General features: G+C 44.1%; 2 protein-coding genes across 3 annotated transcripts in view; one reads left to right on the top strand and one right to left on the bottom strand.

The window, feature by feature from the left end:
* Positions 1-21,434, bottom strand: part of LOC135393807 (cell adhesion molecule Dscam1-like) — a 326,980-nt gene that overhangs the window by 139,912 nt on the left and 165,634 nt on the right. The window contains exon 3 of the mRNA XM_064624088.1: positions 20,363-20,524. Coding sequence (XP_064480158.1) covers positions 20,363-20,524 — 162 coding nt within the window. The remainder of the gene's footprint in view (positions 1-20,362; positions 20,525-21,434) is intronic.
* The window catches only part of LOC135393809 (uncharacterized), a 207,583-nt gene that overhangs the window by 82,095 nt on the left and 104,054 nt on the right, over positions 1-21,434 (top strand). The window lies entirely within an intron of this gene.

Genomic DNA, 21,434 nt, shown 5'->3' with positions numbered 1-21,434 from the left:
AGGAGGGCCAACTGTGTAAGCTTTTAATGATTCCTGAAGCGCCACCTCCTCACGCTTAAGCGTCAGCAAAAAAGAATTAATACCACGCTTCGCATTTTTACACGTCAAATTACAAGAAAAAAAAAAAGAAGTGAAGAAGAAATGGAATACGAAACACATACCAATAGCAAAAAAAAAAGAGAAAAAAAAAGAGAGGAAGTGAAAATTGGGAGAAGGGAAACACCAATGCAAATGAGGATGGAATTTATGAAAATTTCGTGCTCAGACCACATAGCTGCAAACGAGCTGAGCGCGCCTTCAGCAGATGTTATTTATGTTCGCGTATATAAAATATGGATGTATATCTCGGAATGTATCCCCGCCTTTTCGGTTTGACTACCGTAATTTGCATATATATAGATTTTCCCCTAGACTTCTTTGCCCCCGCACACTTTATGTATTTATTTTTACTTTTTTTCTTCTTTTTTTCACACGATCTTGAGGTTAAGTGCTCTCGTTATTCTTCCTTTCGTTTTTGCTACTTTTGCACTGCTTGGATAATGTTATCGAAACTACGGCGGGCATTAGTTTTCACGTTGTTGAAATACTTTCTTCTCTCTGTTTTTTTTTTTTAAATGTATATAAATGTGTTCGAACGCGTATTTTGGTTCTTGTGTCTCTTTTGGGGGGGGGGGGGCGACCTTCTTCCGATATCGTTTACACGCCCAGCGCAAACAAGCAAAGGAATGGAATTCGAGGCATTCTTTCTGTCTTCACGAGTTTGTCTTTCCGCCTGTACCGTTCGCTCTCATATTGAAGGCACGTATTTGTCGTTTCGCTGTGCGATGTCCAATGTTCCGCCCCCCGCGGTGTTTGTTTGTCGCTCACTTGCGCTGCCGATCGGAACATCTATAGTTTTCTCATCTGACCACGCCTCTCTCTGTGTATAGTTTGCGATTGAATTTGTCCTATCCCCTGTTGTAGATGTATCCATATTTGCGATGGGTAAGAGGCCCATATACGAACACTGCGCAGTACGAGGATGGTTCAGCTAGTAAATTTAAGTGCTGTACTGACGGGTAATCGAACCTGATATTCTAGAAAACATGGCGTCATTCTTCTACGTGGTCTCCCTGCTTTTAAATAGAGGTGTGCAATCGTTAGGGAAGCACCTGCTTCTAGCAGAGAAGTCTCTGTAACATTCAAACTGAAGCTCAGCCTTTGGACTGGTTATATGTTGCTATTCATGCAGCGCTCCATCGGAACCAGACCTCCGGCCACCAAACTCCTCCTTGAGACAGTTGAATGTGTCGTAGTCCGTGGAAGATGCCGCGTCACGCGAATATGGCGGATGTGGGAGACTGTAATATCGGATATCACTCATAGCTGGAGTATACTCATAAGTAGACCGCGGATTCCTAGGCAAATGCCCTTTTTTTTTTCGTGTGATTCTAATAGTGCCTCTTCAATACAGGAGCACGAACTGGTTGCTAGGGAAAATCCTGAATCGATTTGATAGTGCCTATAAACGCCTATCCCGGCATTAGTGCCTATTTTGGCGTAGACACCTAAAACTCCGATTAAACATCGTAAAATGCCTAAACTGGCCCTAAAGCGGTGGCGAAACTCCATTGTCCAGGCGAAATTGACACGCGTCCTTTTGAAACCATCGATTGCTCGAAAGAAGCGAGTATCTATCTAACTCACGGCCCTGAGGGTAAATAAATAAATAAACAAATGTCTCAAAGGTGATGGAATGTAAACTTTCGCGCGTGTTGTCGTCAATAAATTTTCCTATAACAACAGTGTCAACTGAGAATTGAAAATCGGTTATTCGGTACAGTCTCTTACTCGTTATTTATCTCCCTTCCAGCATTGTGTTGTTCCGCGGGTCGTTATCGTAAAACATAGGCACGTTTCGTAACGGCCATGATAGGCAAGCCTGACCGATGGGCAAGACACGTAAACAACACATGGAGTTTAGCCACCATCTAGCCTGCATTTATGCCATTCTATCTATGTTTCTCGTAATGGTTTTGTTTCAATCTAGAGCTCGCAGAGCTATTGCCTGTTTATATCTAGAAGAATCATGGAAGCTTTTTTTTAACTTCTTCATTTGATGCCGAAAACGACATCTAGAAGGCGAAGCAACGTTTGAGGACTAAGAAGTTTTTGCGTTCGACTAAAAATACCGATGCTGGTAGCCCATCTCGCACATCGCCGGTTTGCTGCCCGCGACAAGTCCTTCTCAGAGGTGTTGTGGAACCGGTGGCAATGGCTGCATTTCGTGCAGCAAAAAGACTAGAAAAAACAAAAGTCACAACTCCCATTTCCGGTATTGTTCTTCCGGATAGAACTGATTTATTCATTGTTTTTGCACTTCCTGATCTACAGATGAAAAAAAAAATCAAGTTATACTGCTTATAATGTCAATTTTAGTACCTAAAGCGAATAGCAGCAAAAGAAGCAATACCTTGAGCTTGAGGAACGAAGTAGTCAGGAGGCCCGTTCCTCCAGCTTAAGGTGAGGTGATGCTTCCCACTTCAACTTTACACCAGCGCGCTGGTGTCCTTTTCCTTTCGTCATCAATGCCTAAAACAAGTTTTCTTTTTTTGCCTAAAAATCCATGCTCTGCTCATTAGTAATGCATGCGGGAGGGCTTTGTCATGTTGGAACAGTACATTCCTACGAGCGGTCCACGACGTTTTGTTCTGATGGCGGTCTTCGAATGTGTCGCCAAGAGATCGCAATATGTTTCTTTGTTCACTGCTTGTCCCCTCGGAATTTAATGTTCAACAAGTGTTCCCTGGCAATTCCAAAAAAGAGGGGTTCCGATAGCTTCGGCCGTTACATCAGTGTGCGGGTTACCGGGACGACACGAGCCCAAAGCATATGTGTTGGTTTCTGCGAGCTTACGCGTCCATTTATAGACTTGCTGTAGTGATATACTGGCATTACCATAATCAGCTTTCAACACATTCGCTCATAAGAAAACGGAGGACTGCCTGTTGCACCAAGAAGGGCATGCTGTTCCAGCGGGGGAGCCATTTTTACGCAGCAGTCACGTGACTATACGTGCGGGACGCCGGGGCTTCCAAAAACAACAGTTAGAAGAGCTGACCTATCCTATGCAACGAGAACATAGTGAATACAATGCACAGTACAGTATCCTAATTAAACTTTTAATGTCATTTACTGAATGCCCCTCGTATAACAAAATACGTCAAATACATCGAAATTGTATTTTGAAAACCAATTTTCGTAATTATTCGAAATTACAATTTCGTATTATTATGAAACTCCCCAATCATCATCATCAGCAAATAAAGTAGTTGTTGTTGTCGCTTCATACCAAGCATGACTTGCTTCCGTATCATGCCAAGTTCTTCTCGTTCTCCGTCAGTATTATTTGCTATACGCTCCTCCGTTGTACTGGTGACAACTTTATTTTGGTGGTGATGGTTACCCCGTCCCATTGCTCGCCGTAATTTGATGATCCTCACACGAAGAACCAAAGTTGTCCAAAAAGGTTAGTAGTGCTTTTAGAGTAGTGCGTTGCTGAGTCGATTTGACCATGGACCAGGCTACTTTGCTATAGTGAGAGGGCGAGAGTCTAGCCGATGTAAAGACATCGTAAGTGTGGCCCTAAAATGTTGCTAGGTAACTGATAAAGATGTGAAACAAGGACGTTGTTGCTGTGCTCAAGCTCAGGCTTGGTGGACGCACCGCAGAGTAAAACTATGGATAATTTCGACCACCTGGGGTTATATGATGTGGGCTAGAAATCTCCGACACACTCAGATACACGTCAGAAGCAATGGCTTGCCTCGCGGTCCCCTTATCAAACCTGTAACGGTAGACAGTGTTGAGAATAAAAATCTGGAACAGCTGGTCGCACAAGTGCGACCTACCTTTCCATTTTTTTCTTTCTATTTCTATTCTCTCTCTCTCTCTCATTGTTACCTCCCCTACTTCAGCGCACGTGAATTAAGCTGTTGAGGTTTCTGCCTCTAAAACGAACCGTTGCATGTTGCACGACATTGATCTTCTATGCCTCACTACTTAGAAATCTATTTTTGTCTCCCAAAATGATATATACGAGTAGATCAGCGGAAGACGTTCGAAACTACGAATAACCTTTAGCGGACACGTTGTATTTCCACACCCTGTCTTTACCATCGTGTATACCTTCCTTCTTCCTCCGTCTTCAATATTACTGCCCGTTCGAGTACACAGACCCACGTGATCTTCGCGAAAACCGCGTTAGAAGACGTCCGCAAAAACCTCCAGTACACGCGCGCAACTTGAATTGTCAGCATCGCCACCACAAAAAAAAAAAAAAAAAAAAAAGAGAAAAACTTTCTCGCTTTGCCGTTTCACTTCCGCCCTCAGAATCGAGCGGTAAGACGTGGAAATATGTTTTTTCCCCTTTTCATCTTCCTCGTCGAGATATTGAAGGCAGGAGAAAGAAGATGGGGAAAGTGTTTATGATGCCTTCGAGGGTCTTGGACATTTATAGACTCACCGTGCACGCTGATGGTATGGAAAAATAAGTTTGGGTGTGTAAAATGGCCCACAGGGAAAGGTTATGTCATAATAGTTCATAACAAAAGCGAGAGATTGTTGGCATGGTACAAGATAAACAGCTCGTCCTAGTGTTTGCGACTATTGTCAATTCCGAGGTCACTTTGTGGGTTGTAACTGTCGTTCATCATATAGTATCACTCTTGTAAAATAGTGATACTAAATCTTTACGGGGTCAACCAACTTGTAGGTCCGTCCGTGACTTTACAGGGCCACGTGACACATCACGTGAGTGTGTCACCACCATACGATCGCTAGACCGTGTTTGCGTTACGCTGAAATTGTGCAATTACTACGGTAACAAGGCAAATAAATAAATAAGATGAACAATTTCACGAGACATTAAAAGGGTTTTAATATCATTTCAAGAAGAGGTTCGCAGTAAAATTGCGGACAACGATGACCCTCATTCAGCGTGTTGTCCGGTGTGATGCCCGAAGATGCATCTAGTTTATGCTGTTCTCGATTTGCTTGTCTTTTTTTTTTATGTCGGTGTAGGAAGATATAACTGACTGGTAGTGCTGCAGGACTGACTACATAATTGGGCAGAGCTAATTTGCCGCTTGTATGTATTTGTATCACGTTAAACCAAACTGCTTGGCCTAAGTAATTAGTAACATACTTCGCAACTTGTACAGCTCTTTCCCCTGTGGTAAGAGGGCTGCACAATCTCGAAAGTTACACGTGTACTCTTCAGCGACATTGTTCACGGTACGGCAGAATCCGACCAATCAGATTTTTGTGCGCCGAAGAGCTTTTCTATCCAAGTCGCATCATTGTCTTTAGTAAAGTTTCTCACACGGAAAAAACCCGAGGCAGGGAAGAAAAAAGACGACACGCACACGATCTCAAACATAGCAGATTCCCTTTGTGTGTGTGTGTGTGTGTCGTCTTCTTTCTTCCCTGTCTGGGATTCTTCCGTGTGATCAACATGTACCCGCTTGCCTGCACCTTTGTCCTGTTGCCAACTGCAAACGTTTGTAGGAAGTCTGACAGTGTTGGCCGCACACTTTTCCTATGGCAAATTCGGCTGTTCAACCTAGAGCGAGCCCCCCGAATCATGTACACAGCAAGAGAATCCGGGGTGAGGTGACCGAACACAGGGGTGCCATCCAATGTATTGCTCCGTAGACGAAAGCGTGCTGGGAGAACGCAACGCATCCCGGACAGGTCCTGGTCGCACGTCACAGCAAACGTCAGGGCACAGGTGACCTTAAAGATGGCGGCGTCCGTGATCGGCGGCCAAACCGTTTGTACATAATGCGGTTGTTGTTTATGCGCAACGTTTTGGATGTCTTTCGACCAGGGTAATTATTTTTATCCGATAATCTCGCAGTAAAATGCGCAGTTTTGCACGTAAGGCCTCGTACTGTTGACGACTTCCAAAGATGGGATGACGGCTGCGGCCGTCACTGAGCCGATGCGATGTACATAAACTAAGGAGAAATGGGCTACCATGTTGTAGAAGAAGCGCCGCTGGCAAAATACGTTCATCTATTGGCGTTATGACGACGGAAATATGTCGGTAAGCGGCAAAACGACATGTAAACAAAGTCACATGACCTCAAAATGACGTTTTCTGTGACGTACGACCAGGACAAGATGGCAATTTTGCCAAAAGCACCCGCTTGAGGGCAGTTACAACAATGGCGGGTTTGTGTCACCCCTGTGTGACCGAATCCCGAATCCACCAGCCCAAAACAATCGCGCTCCAGGAAAGAGCATGGCAGAAGTCGTAGCCCACATCTGGCAAATTCGGCTAATCGGCCCAACTCTCGCTGTTACCCGGCCTCACAAGATGGAACGCGACGACAGTGACTGGTTTCAGTTCCGGCTATTCCGGAGAACTCGAACGTCTAGTGAAACATGCGAATCCAATCCAGATTGACCAGTGAAACACGCCCTCTCTGCCGCTGCACATCGCCATTGCTGTCTGTGGAAAAAGCGATTATTCTTGAGAGGTTTTGAACTGCACTGTGCCATGTCTTCAGGCCATGGTAACGTTTAACTTTTAATTAAACTCAGTTAGTTCAATAAAAATTGAACTAGTATAGAAACTAACCAAATCACTCACCATCATTCAAATATAAGGTTGTTGTTGTTGTTGTTGTTGTTAAGCAAATAACCTATGCGCTCCGCAATGAGGCAGATACAGTGTACCTCACGAGAAGGGGGCAATTTTTTTTTTTTATAAATCAACGATTACGTTTTTCCTTAAAAAGCTACACTGAATAATCCCATTTGCGACATGACCTACATCGACGTAATGTTGTTTTACAGTCAGCGCCAGCCTTAGTGAGCTATCACAATTTATTTCGTTAATGAACAAAAATGGGTGGGTGAGTCCCGTAATCCGCAAAAAAAGGGTACTGCAGCCAGCTCCTATACGGCCCTATATGAGAGACGGAAAAATGCGATAGATCCGCGCGTCCTGCAAAGTTTTGTTATGGGCGTGACCACTTTGTGTCTCTTCTCCGCTGTGTTCAATCTTCCTATAGACGCACTGGCTGCCGTTCCGCGGTACGTTATGTATACCACCGCTCTGTAATGCTATAATAATTCGTAACTTGTGGCTTTGTGTCGCGACACAGCCATGATCCTGAGCGACGATACAAAATGGTCGGTCTGTGGATTAATTTTGCCCACCTGACGGTTCTTTAACGTCCACTCAAATCTCAGCACAAGTAGTTAGCGTCCGTCGCGGAAGACTATCTAAGCAACTTCTACCGCATGTCATCAGGTTTCTGCCGTCCTCGGCAGGGATCAAGCCCGTAATGCTTCAGTAAAGCAAAATAATCACATCTTTCTAGCCCTAGCCAATTTAAGTGGAGATTAACCTCTTATTCACTACGCTACAATGAGCCCTACTTCACACTGTGTGCACGAACTAATTATGGCTCACAGTTGGTTTCATATAATCTCCCACGACGTATCAATTCCCATATCCAAAACAACATTAACATCAGCTGTCTTTCAATTCGTCATGTATGTTCACTAGGATAGTCATATTATTTCGTGTCTTCTCATAGCTTTTTTGTTTTATGCATCTTAATGCATTGTGTTCATTACCATTGTCTCACTCCGTAATTCGTCTGGTTTGCTATTTGTCATTGCTGTTCGCTTTGCATTGTCTGGTTGACTATTTGTCATTGCTTTGTTGTATCTGTCGAGTGTACAAAGGGGGGTCAGACCTCGTGAAGCTGCAGTTTTTGCAGCTTTTTCTCTGTATCCCCTCAACAAGTGTCATTGGTGAAATAAATTATTATTATTATCTTGAGATCAGTGGACGGACAGATCTAGAGTCACTAAATAAGCGTATTTAGTGACTCTAGACAGATCCACCGAGGCCGGTCGCTCTGTTATGTAATGATATCCAAAAAGAAAACTTATCTTCCTTGTCGTTCCCAGAAGTTCCTGACGGCGACGTATAGGGAGAGACAACGAAGAAATAGAAGCAAGCGCGGTAGCGGCACTTTTCTCGTCACTGTATATGGCAGTTCAAAGTGTGCGGTGCACCGTGCATTAAGGAACAGCGAGCCAGTAGATTGAGAGAGAGTGAGACAGCAGAGGCAGAGACGAAAGAGCGGCCGCATGTTAGATGGGGCTCCGCATGCAACTTTTGCATTTCCACCCCTATCATAAACTGCACCACCAGAAGCGTGATACAGTTTCAATTTTTGCGAATTAATGGCCTTACCGGTCTACTGTACAACTTTCTAATTTACACGACCAATCACTTTTTAATAATTAAAAAAATGAATTTTGAAAGCTCATTATGCCTGCCACTGGCTGTTCAAACAATATTACGTCAAAGAAGGCCACATCACAAATTGGTATATGCAGTGCAGTTTTCGAAGGGGAAACATAACGTGGATATACGTGGTGTTCTTTTTCTTTTTTCTTTTTTCTTTAGCCTTTACAGAATTTTTGTAAAAAAAACCTATGAGAGCAACATATATATGTCGTTTTTGCAGTTGAGTTCTACAATCGGGCGAACATCCTCTCGAAGAAAGTGTGCAGCTGACTTACATGCTGATTTATTGTCTAGTGCCGATTATAGTTCGCCACGTCTCCATCATCCATACAAACTAATGTGTCCATTCTGTAAAGACGATTACTTTCCTGAATCATTTTTACCACGTGTAATTCCAAACCGGAATGACCTTCCCCGTGACATGGCTGCAGATAAAGATCCTCACTCGTTTCAGCAAGGAATAACTCATCTTCTGGGCACCTTCATCATATAGCTATCATATCATATAGCTATCATATCATATAGCTATCATATCATATATAGCTATCATATCATATATAGCTATCATATCATATAGCTATCATATCATATAGCTATCATATCATATAGCTATCATATCATATAGCTCAGTGTTACCACTTGGACGGCATACATGGAGAATTCATTTTGTCGGTGAAGGAGTTGATTGCGTTCTGCCTGTCGTGTCATCTTTTTTCGTTAGTACTCATCCTTGCATAAGTTATTATATTTTCACAACATGTAGTTCACTTTGTCGTTAAGGTATTGATGGTGCTTAGTACTATTACTCATCTTCTTTGATAGTGTTCTGATAACTGTCTCGATAATATGTAGCTCTGTTATAATGCCTGTCATGTAACTTGTCGTTGTCAAGCAACTTAATATTCTTAGATCTTCTTATCTAATGTGTATAGTGTTTCGCTCACTGCTTTGATAACTTGTAGTATTGTTATTATCTCTAACTAGGAACTCGCCACTCCGTCATGTAATGCCCTGTGGGGCCTTTGATGTACTCTAAATAAACAAACTACAAGATGACTAATTAGCTAAAATTCGTTAATGAACTTTTTAATTATGACATTTTGGGCAAAAGCAAGATAGCAGATTGAGAGACTATCCTAGTTGCAAACCATTTCATGTTTAAAAAATCCTTAAATATCGCGCCCAAAACGCCAGTTTACACACACACACACACACACACACACAAAACCGAGGGTATAGATCTGCCCCTGCGATCGGCTGTCCAGATAAACCGCTTACCGGAACCAGATAAGCCTCTCTCTTAATGCGCTCTCTTCTTAATTTTTAAAATATAGAATGGATTTCAACGAGGATTGTTTCCCATTCTGTCATCTCGCTCGAGCCTGAAATTCTCTAATTAAACGGTTAATTACTGAATTTGAAGTACTTAGTCATCTTGTAGATGCATACTGTATTCCAGAGGATGGAGTAGCTTGTCCCGCAGTAAGCGGGCTCACATCTCCATTTTTTTCCTATCATCATCACCATCAACTGGAAAAAAGACATCTATGCTGCTCTCATAGTTTTTTTTATATAAAATTTGTGTAAAGGCTTAAACAACACCCTGTATGGCAATTTTGGCCCGTTTCTTGAGAGGTGCCTTGTATATCTTCACGAAACCTATATTTTTCGCATGCTAGTAGACTAACGTTTCAAGTAATAATACAACCTAACAACATTTTCCTACATGTTTTGGGAGCACTTCCCATGTGCTTGGCATCGTAACCACATTATTTACGCAAAGCATGAACTTTGAGCGTCCTAAACTTCAAAATTACCTTCCGCACCGACGTTACCGACTGGGCTAAACTATTACCTCTACGCAAAAGCTGTTTTGCAAACATCTTAAATGTGAGGCTTTCCATGCATCTTTCAGGCCTGCAAGATTCTCGTTTGATAAATGACGTATTTCTCGTTCATGATGGATGCATTTCCTCGGCCGACCCACCAAAGGAAGTACTTTACATTCCGCCAGGCCATATCGCTGGTGAACTTATGGATTAACATAACCCAGTGATTAACTGCTTAATGGTAGTCAAATGATTTATGACTGCTTCCGTGCACTATTATCACTGCAGATAACCGAAGCCTCTGTTACATTTTCTTTCTTGGCCCGTTGCTATGCAACGAAGCACAAGTACTGACTCGGCTGTAATGAATATGCCTTCACCTTTTGAAATAAATACTGCTTGCTCACGATATCTACAAGATACTTCACTCCAATTACATGGTAAAACTGTATGTTCGATTTAAGGTAGGCTAGCAGTTTAAGAAAATTTTCGCTGGAAATGTCTCAGTTTCTTCCTACATAGTCGTGTTCAACCTGAGAACGTCATCTTCGGTGTTGTAAGCTAACTAATTACATTGAACTGTGTAAATAATTATTGTTATACATAAACATGATGAGAAGAAAGGCATAATAAACTTTCCAAACACTGGATAAATGAGATTCCAAAGATTCGGTTAGAGACCCGCCGCTCGTTGATGGAGGAATACTGACCCGTTAGCGCATTTTTGCATGAGCCACAATATTTGACACAATATTTATGAAAATAATGGTCCGGCACTTCGCGTGGTATGTCATTAGCTGTGGAATATTGTGGGCCAAATTTTCACCGGAAGCGAGAATAAACAACGGGTGCGGACTCCCTCGCACATTTTTACCATTTTGATTGCTTTGATTTGATTTGAAGAAAAAGTGTTGGCATTGTCTGCATCACCTGTAGCAGACGCAGTGCTGTTGATGATGCGAAATTTCATTGAACGAAAGAGAAAAATAGCGTATCCAGAGGAGTGATGTAATGTGGCTCCTCCTTTCAATCGAACATTGGAAGCGCGAGTGAACTTTGCAAGTGTCTATCAAGTACACTGCAAGTGGTCGCCGTTTTCTACTTGCGATATTAACATATGTATCAAATCCAGTTTTAAGCGGTTCACGGTAACCTATTCATATAGCCTGTCAATAGTACTAGCTTATTAAAATAGGGCGTGTGAGCCTTCTCCATCCCTCTACACCTCTTTTATCCCTTCTTTCCTCGAGCAATGTGCGCCAGACTGGGCAGGCAGACTGCTCGAAGCCGCAGCGTTACCCCCCACCGCACCCCACCCCACAGTATTACAGTAGCAATGTGTACAATACCACAGACATATATATACACAGGATACGGCAGTATTTTTATCCTCGTCGAATGCCACACGTAGCAGTTACATGAGGCTTTGCTTATGTCGTCTGCATTAAGAAGAGAATAGTGTTTATATCTGCGTCCAACCATATGCATGCAAGCGAGGCCAGCCCGGACGAAACCTTACACTCTCGCCGCAGCCTACCATACGAATGACATTCTAAAATATTCAATATGAATTGTGAACAAGTCGTGACGATATTCGTACGAGAAATTGCCGCGGAATTGGATCAGCAACGATGTCTGTTTCTGTCACCGAGGCGGTGCTTCTCTCGAAAGAGCTCCAGCTCTCGAAATGTAGAATGAGAAACAATATTTGCGCTATGTGCATGGAAGTGACACACATGTCGGAGTGGCGTATCCTGAGAGCACCAAGACTCTCTTGCACGGCAACTGGTTCCGGTACGCGACAGCTCATTCAAAATTTCGTAACTGTTTCAGACTGCACGAAACGAAGTAGGCGATGTGGATGTGCGTGTTTTGCTTTAGACAGGTGCGCTCCTGAAATGAATATAATACGGAAAGCTCACGTCACGACGTTTTATGGTTTTTAGGTCTGTACATGTGCTCGAGTTTATTTAATACAAATAAGTGCAGGCGTGGTGAGGAGCGCGAGAAAGAAGCTCCTTTAAAGCAGGTTGACAAGCCCCACCTTCCGTGCAACCACGCAGAGTGAACGACCGAGAGCAATTGATACATACGTAATGCAATCAAGGAAATGAACAAAATGTCCAGGAACAAGGAGCGGCTGCTTGTCGTTCCACAAATGTGGCTTCGCCACTCAACGAGCAACAAGTTTCTGGGTTCGCTCTCTATCAGTTCTTTCTGACCAAACATCGCGAAAGGAGAACTTTCGCATCCCCACACAGTCATCATCAATTCGCCTGCGAGCGACTCTTCTACTTTTACCGAACCGAAAAGTAAAGTAAAAAAAAGAAAAGAAAAAGAAGTGAAAGAAAGGGATCCCAACGAAGCGCGCGATAAGAACATTCTTCAATTCTCATTGTACCCCTCTCCAACAAAATAACTTTTTTGTTACCCGAATAATGCTCATTGTAGCAGAAGTGAACGCATCTCAAGAGACCCATTCCAAGAGGGAAGGTAGAGAATTTTTTTCTTCTTCTTCTTCTTCTTCTCGCTATAACTGCAACAATGCCCGCGAAAAAAAAAGGGAAATCTCATTTGACGACGGGTCACTGCGTACAGAGTGGAGAAGATACATTCCTTCCCCCTGCAATTTTCCTCTATATATTCGAGCACGCATCGTGAGCAGCGCACGGTGACAAGTTACGCCTGCGTGAAATATGAATCCGAATGGGGCCAACTCATCGCTAACGAAACGTTATTCAATAATGCTCCTCCTGTGCGAAAAAAAATAAGGCTCTTATATTCAACGGTTGAAAAGCGGATCATTCCTGATGCTGCAAGGCGATCCGATTTGGAAGTCCAATTCTTTCTCGTGAGCAGGAAGGTATAGGGAATATAGATGTTGCCGCACATTTTCCTGATTCTGTTGCTTCGTCAGTTTATCGTGAAACTTTCCGCCCAGATCGTAAAACGGTAGATCTTCTTGATCGTACTCCTTAGCAGACGAATCCGACCACGCTTTTGCTTTGTTTCGCAGTTCGATGCACCGTTTATGTAGGCTGAAGGATTGATTGATTCATTGATTTGTAAAAGGAAAAAAATGGAGATGTTAGCCGCTCGGGACTGGCTACTCCAGGACGCGTTATTCAGAAGAGAAAGGGAAGCTGCACAAATCTATACACTTTAAACAGAATGGAAACGGAATGGATGAAAACATCACCACAAAACTTGGCACCAAAAACAACAGTGTAGGAGGGTCCATGTGAGAAATCTCAATGCTCAAAAAACAAAGAGGAAACAAAGGAAACTGTGTCCGTTATCATGTGTTGCCGTTTTGGGCTCTATAATGTGCCAGGTGCTGTAGAGTGTAAGGAATCAATCAATCAATCAGTGTAAGGAAAGAGGATGTGACGGGCAGCGAACGACATTGTCGCTGCTGATGAGGGGATCGTAAGGAACACAATATTACAGTGCAGTTCAAATGTAGACAAAAGAAGAATATTATAATTGAGAAGGCGCGGCTAAAGCGTATACGTCACCGGTAGATGCCAACCAACATCTGCGACCATCATGCCAACGCACTTATAAGGGAAGCATTTGAGGAATGGACGACGAATGGGAAAGCGCATATATAAGCATCTGAAAATATGCTACCGTATCTTATTCGTGATGCCGATGACCTTGAGCCTTTTATTTGTACTGCACAAAATCACAATGTTTCGCCAGTTGATTTCGGCAAATATCTTCTGAAGAAGCTTTAGTGTATTCCACTTAAACTGTCGTTTTGTTTTGCGTAACTGTAATGAACAACGACGGCCAATAAATCGTGACTATATGACATGGTGTGATTAACTGTGATGGCTTAATTTTTTGTTCGATGTTGTTGTGATGCCCGAGATCTGGTACAGCGCAAATTCTTTATCGTTTCTGGCCCAGCTACGAACATTTCTTTTGAAATAGAACAGATAGACGACGGAGGTCGTGTTTCGAGTCAAGTTATTTGCGCAATAAATAAATAAATGTACCGTTCTTTCCGGATTCTCCGCTACTATTCATTCCTTCGACTCTAAACTACTAGAACTATTCATTCAACTATACCCCTTCCCTGCTTCCCCCGTCCCCGTGCGACGTTGTTCTCGAATGGTCAATAAAGTATGTAAATATCGTAATATCGAAAAGCAACAAAAAGCGCACGCACGTCAAGTCATCCATGTTACACTGAACTAGACTATAATCCTACCCTCACAACAGCCACCAAGCCAACAACAACGACTGCTTTATTTCCAAGCTACAACTCCCAATTCATCTCCCAGGCTCCTTCGCCTTCTCGAACTTCGCGTTCCCTTTTCGCAGCCAATAACCCAATTACCCGCTACAACTTTTTTCTTGTTGTGGTCTGTCTCCACTAGAGCAACCCGCATTCCAAACGAATACCAGCCATCATCCTTGCTTCGTTATTTCTCACATCCATACGCATCGTGTCCTGCATTCCCACTCTCCAACTCATAACAACCGCAACCAATGAGATCAATCAGGGGTCAGTCACTATGGATCGGAAAGCGAAGGAGCCCCTCATATCACCAGCCACCCGAGGCAGCAGCCATTGATTCCTGCCATCATCCCTGTTCTCTCAGTGACAGCCGACGCGTCTCAGAGCAAACAGTCTTCGCCAAGAGGTGAGGAAATATAAAAGGAACAACAAAGAACAACAGCGGGGTGTAATGCTCCCATTGCCTCTCGAGGGAGGAGCCGCTGGTGTCGAAATAAAAGATAAAGAATTTATAGGTCTCAATCCCTCGACGTTGGTGACACATTGCCGATGTTCGAGAGCGATTGCCGTTTGCTTGTATTTCGTGAGGAGAGGAGCATGCGGGAAAGGGGGAAGAACTCTGATCCGTTTGACGTGACGTTAAATGTAACGGAATGCCGCGTTGGGGAATCTCGAGTCGCAAGACGAAGCGCTCCGTTAGGAATCTATCTACGGGCGTGAGTGGTAGACATTTCAAATGGAGTGTGCGTATATGCGTCTAGGTATAGGAAGCAGAGATCTTTCAGATATTTCGTTGTATTTCTGATGGGAGGCTAGTAGAAACTTGGAAACTGTCAAAAAGGGCGATGGCGTGAGAGTGGTAGGAATAACGACGGGACGACATTGTCAGGTGTCATCTGCAGAGATTGGGAAAAGACTTAAGGTTCTTGAATCGTGTGCGTACATTATACCTTATAACGTTATATCACTCCTTTGTGAAACCTGCCGCCTTGTCTGAGCAGGCAAACCTCTCTCCTCTTCCTCAGAACATCATACCACCACCATAATGTTATATAGCATTTCATCGAGTGCAGCGGTTCTCAGCATGTAGGACTGGCGAACATTTCGCAAACGAGTGAAATAAATATGCAGGACTGGCGAAGTTCAATGAGCAGAGCTCAGTAATCTTTCAGTTGAGATTATCTGGGCTTCCAGCCATAAGCGCTTGCACAGTGAGGACATACAAGAAAGGAATAAATAAAACTGCATTACCACTTTAACACTGCTATTGAATTTCGCTTTCTTCAGCGTATGAACTCCCAGTGGGCTTTGACGCTCTGGCGCTCGTTACTCAACAATTGAGAAAATGATCGTGAGATTATGTGGAGAAAAGAAAATGTGCGAATTTCAAGAAAACACGGAATTTGACTACGGTTGGCAAAAATACGGTGGGAACCCTCAGGTGGGCAAAATTAATGTAATAATGTACCGAACACTGTGGCGTTGCTGATGTTCGTTTTTATCTCAAGGCGAAAAGCCACCCGTTATCATTATCAGCACTTTATTTTTACACTTTGCAGATATCATGTAAACGGCCATCTAATAGATACATATCATTCCTGTTCTTCCGTCTGCATTGTAAATTATAACTTTTACATCTTCGTGCAATCAATACTCCGATAGCGCAACATCTATGAGGCCGTAGCGACATTTCTTGCATCGGTGCCATTCCATCGGTCCCCGCCAGCATGCATCAAAACAGCGATGCCAGCCCGTCTTTCGCGCGAGATGCATTTTCTGTCGCTGTGACGGAAATAAGGAAGATAGAAAGGCAGCAACGCGACTTTCTTGCGCGAAAGGCAAAATGCTGTCTGGCGGAGGAATCTATCCCTATGGATCGCCTATTTTATTGCGGCCGAGGTATCAGGCAGTCTCATGGAGATGGCGGGAACACTGTAGGCTAGGAGACAGCTCTGGCTTCTTGGTCGATGCTTTCCTCCATTCCCCTCCTTGTCAGTAAAGAACTTTTTTATGTACGATGTACCTCGCGACGACTAACAAGGCGCGCCGTTGCCTTCCGGGCAGTTTGGGCTTCGGGTCGCCCGGTCCAATGCGTTCGAAGTGTCCCTCGTAATCATGACACGAAACATATCGGGTAAATAAGGGAGAAAACGTGATTCACGGTAGGTCCTGCAGAAACTCGAAAAAAAAGGAAAACCGGCAGAGAAACATATGAAAACAACGAAGTACCATCGTATGAGGTCGGTTCGACTCTAACGCTGAGGTGCCCGCAGGCATTTTTATAGTGTTCTTGTCTTGCGTAGTGTTACCGAAATACCTGTTCGTGATACCGTTCTACTCAGTGCAGCTGTCACGACGCACATGCGGTATACCGTTGCCGGTACACTTGGTAGCAGGATTCCAGGTCTACAATAGAACGTAACCACAGCCACTTAACCACACACTGAAGGCCAACCGTGGCACAGCATGACATCGTTATCACTCGTGTGATCTGTGGAAAGCGGGTACGTACGCCTTTTTGTGACAACCAATATAACTGCACAAATGTTACAAAAAGGCGCACGCGGGCAGGGCATATATTTTCAATATATCAGAGGAGAGAACGATTGTACTCGGGATGATGGTCGGCTGGGACCGTGTTATGCGGTGAAGTTATGTTTTAAAAGTGGCAAGCCGGCCTTACCACCACCACCACCATCACCTGTTTCAACAGCAGCCGCCTAACCACGAATGATTTGAGACAATCCTGCACAACAGCACGATGTCCATAGCGAAAGATAGAACGCCTGTAACACTGACATGTATCGGTTATTCGCGTTCGTGCATTCCGTTATAAAGCCCTTTGAAGAAGGCTAACCACTCTTTGTTAGAGATCTTGCGCTCAGCACCTACTGAGCGCAAGATCTCTAACAAAGAGTGGTTAGCCTTCAATGCCATTTTCTAGACCTAGCTAATAGGAGAACACGCAATAAGGAGAACACACAAATGAAAGAAGGGACACTCAACAGCGAAATGCTCTTGCGTCTTCTCGTTCCCTGATAGGTGGCCACTCCCGTTTAGGGAATTAGACAGGAGCCATTGTGAGTCTTAAACGTGCGGAGAATCAAGGATGTCGCGCCTCGAGTGTATTAAGACTGACCTGTGGTTGCCGGAAAAGACTGGACACAAATTGGAAATCTGCGAGGAACAACAGCCCTATCGTAGCACCTCCCGAATGAAATGATGCTGGAAGGAGTCTAAGGGGACGTATAGTAATCCTTAGAATGTTTCGATATCATCGATATTAACCTGTAGACTGGCATAGATAAGACAACGTTCTCAAGGAAGGCACACGAGGGAGATGCTCGGCGCACCAATATATTTGCTGACGATACAAATGCATAAGCAAAGATAGAGTAAGACCTCACAGAAACGGAATGTGAACTCAACATTCATCAGCACGAATGCAACGCTATCTGAGGCGTCCGTCGGGGTTCAGCGTAGTGCTAGTAAAGCAGCTTATAGGTCTTCAAGTCGTTTGCTTATTGACATTCAAAAACTATAAATTGCGAACATGTAACTGAATAACGCATTGTGCGCACGCATAGGCTGCACGAGCATTACAGGAACAGTGAAAGTCCCCACCTTAAATTCGCTGCGGCGTATTGTACAACTGACAACTGCCAAGAATGATGTCCATATAGCTGACCTGAACCGTGTTTTCATACGTCCTGGAACAGCTGGTCGCACCAGTGCGACCTACGTTTTCATTTTTTTTATTTTCTATTTCTATTCTATTCTATTCTGCACAGCGAAAAAAAAAATTTATATGCACGACCTCTAGAAACCCTCCCCCTTCTTCGGCGAGCACGTAAGTGAATGAGTGACGCTGACGTCACTTCGTGACATGGAGAGCACGCCACAAGTAGCGCCGCGCCACGTCCGTAGAAAATAAATTTTATTTTCAGCGTGAAGTGAGACGTACGTGGCGGTGGGTCAGTACAGTGAGTCACACGGACCTGATAGCGTCACGCCACTTGATCGGGCCGGGCTTCCAAGGTAAAGCCGCACTACTCATCACTGCTTTTTACAGCGGTAGCTGTTAACAGGAAGGTTTTGAGAAATCGCTGTGGTTGTATCACAAAACCCTCGGTTTCGGTGATGCGAAACAAGTTAAAGTAATCTAAAGCTAATAAAAGCAGTTTTGACATACTCAGAGATGGGTTGTCCTGAAAAGTGTCCCGGTTTTAGTATTATTTTCGTCCCGGTAATCACTCACCTACAGATCACAAGGCAGTACTCGTCGCTCTAAAGTAGTAGTGCATATATCAGCAATAAAAGTGTCAGCGTCAACACGCAACAGCTACCGCTGAAATTCGCGTTACGCAATCTTTCAGGGCGTTTTTGTAGATCGAATTGCACAGTTACAAGGCGCGTTACATACATACTAATATTGTATCCTGAATGATTGATTGATGAACGAAGCTGGGTATCGAGCGGCGTCAGACGTCACTTGCTGAATCCTTTAAGAACTCGACTTCACTCCAACTTAACCACTTCTTTAGCAGAGCTTAAGAGTCTACACCTAATTTTGCGTTCTTCCGATATCATTGTCATAACAGCACCACGTAGATCCATAAGCCGCGTTTTTACCATTGTCACATTAGCACTTGTAACACGTTAATACTCGCGTTCAACTTAATAAGAAAAAGAAATCTACTTCGTCAACTACATACGCCGTTGGAGAAAAGGAATAGCGTGCAAGCAGAAATACTGCAGCGTGCCGTGCTGTCTGGGGTTTTTCCAGACGCTTTCAGACATATGTTGGCACAGTTCCCTTAGAAGTCGGCCCAGGACGCGCATTCCCCAGGGCGTGAGTCGTGACGTTGCCCACATACGTGAGGCCGACAACGGCAAGCCCTATCACCACCACCACCACCACCACCACCAGCACCACCACTGCAGCGTCACCACGCAGCATAGTGGCGGTGGTGGAGCTTCTGAAACAGCTCGCCGTTGTCGTTCTCACACACTCTAAGAAAAAAATGAGTACTTTTACTCCTTTTGGGGACTAAATGTATTGCCACAAAAAAATAGTCCCTTTCGGGAGTAAATGCACGGGAGTAAATGAATGTCACAGAGTGCAGGCTGCATTTCACGCGCTGTTGTAAGAGCCCGAGGTACATAATTCGTGTGCACACATGAAAATACTTTGAATCAAACCGTCAACCGTGACATATCGAGTGATATACTTTTGTTTGTTTTGGGTTGTTTGTTTGTCTGTTGTTTTGTTTTGGGAGTAGCAGAACTGGTCAGGAGACAAGTTCAATTTCTCCCTGGTTTTCTTTTAAATAATCAATCAATCAAATAATCAATCAATCATCGAGTGATATAAAATCTTGCGCCATACATAGGGCACAATTTGCGAAGAAAGCAGCGCTAACTGTTTCTGACTCTGTGTGGCTGGACAATCGCTACGTTGTCTGAGTTATGTACAGCCTTATGTCGTTCAAATTGACCAAGGGCACATATTTACGAAGACTGTTGCATTCAGGAGACCATTCGCGAAGTTTAGTGACAATTTGCAGTCCTGGGGAGTAAATGTCGGGACTAAATGTCCGGTTAGGGGGACTAAAATGGGGAGTAATTGCAGACTAAGGGAGTAGAAGCTGCAATAACTCCCCGTTTTACTCCATTTTTTCTTAGAGTGCAGAGGTGGGCTCACGACTAAGCCTTCCGGGGTTGAATGCGCGACCTGGGTCATAGTTTAATGTGGTCAGTCTTAACAGCCAATATGGAAGCAGAGTCAGTATGATGAGTTACATTATCTGGCGGAGGAGCGAGCGTGACCTCTCTGTATCCAGCAATCCTCTCCGCGGCGCAGTAGTATTTTGAACTAACGGGCTAGATTTCTTTTCCTTCTTAAATTGAATACGTCTATAGAAGCATGTATATTGATGTTAGATGTTTGACTGAGGAGCGGCTTACCTTCTGTGATGGAAGAATGTATGAGCAGTCCATCATCCCTCACCCATCCGGCCACTGTAAGAACATCTTTTGCGAAGGATGGCAGGTGACATCGAAAGACAACACCGTTCCCTCTTGTGACAAACTCGTCGTACGCACGCACTTCGAACGGCTGCGATATCACTGCAAAGATGGAAAGAACATCGTTGGTGTTAAGTAAAGCTGTCCCGTATTGTTCCTCATCCGTCCCCACGCGTACATCGCAAGTAGTGCACATGAACATGGGAGAACTGATGTTCTGAGGCTGGAACAGCATAGAAAGGACAAACACATACAACGCCACAAATTGTAAAAGTCACAGAAAGGGTTAGCCAGCTGTAGGGCTCGAACCCGCATCTTCTGGATTTCCGGTACAGGGCTCTACCAATTCAGCTAAGCTAACACACCTCACCAGCGACTTCCAAGGGCACGTCATCTGAAGGGACAATTCAACCACTCTCTGTCTCTCTCATCCCCCCCTTTCACTCTTACATTTTTCTCACTCATGCACACAATCATACGACGGGATCGACGCAAGCGGCAACAGCGACGGAAGCGCACATGAGTTGGTGCTCTCTGACTACAAGCAGTTATACGGGGTGTTACAGAGATAAAATATACGCGCATGCGCACGTGATGCGTTGCCTGCTCATGGGACGATCGAACCTCCGGTGGCGCATAATGTCGCATTTATAAGATTAAAAATAACAAAAGATAACTAAAGCAAAACTCTGCGCGAGACTATAATTGCCGCGCAAGCTTTGCTCCCTCCGTACATTTCGAGTGGGCTACAACGATGTCAACATGGCGGTTTCCACGGAGTTGTGTGCGATTTCCACCAGGGGCGCTAGCCTTGCAGAAATCAAAATAACAGGAATGAGCAACCATGTGGGTCTAGATCTCGGTCTCTGCACCGGTGGCACACCTCGCAATGGCTGGACGCAACTGTGCGTAGGCCACCGATCCCTATACGATACGCACGTAGAGCAAAGCCGCTATATTCTTTGGCTATTGTAACTGCATAAACGTCGCCATAAATAGCCACAACGACGGC

The sequence above is a fragment of the Ornithodoros turicata genome, chromosome 5 (assembly GCF_037126465.1).
Source record: "Ornithodoros turicata isolate Travis chromosome 5, ASM3712646v1, whole genome shotgun sequence".
NCBI lineage: Eukaryota > Metazoa > Arthropoda > Arachnida > Ixodida > Argasidae > Ornithodoros > Ornithodoros turicata.
This window is presented reverse-complemented; position numbering and strand designations above follow the sequence as displayed.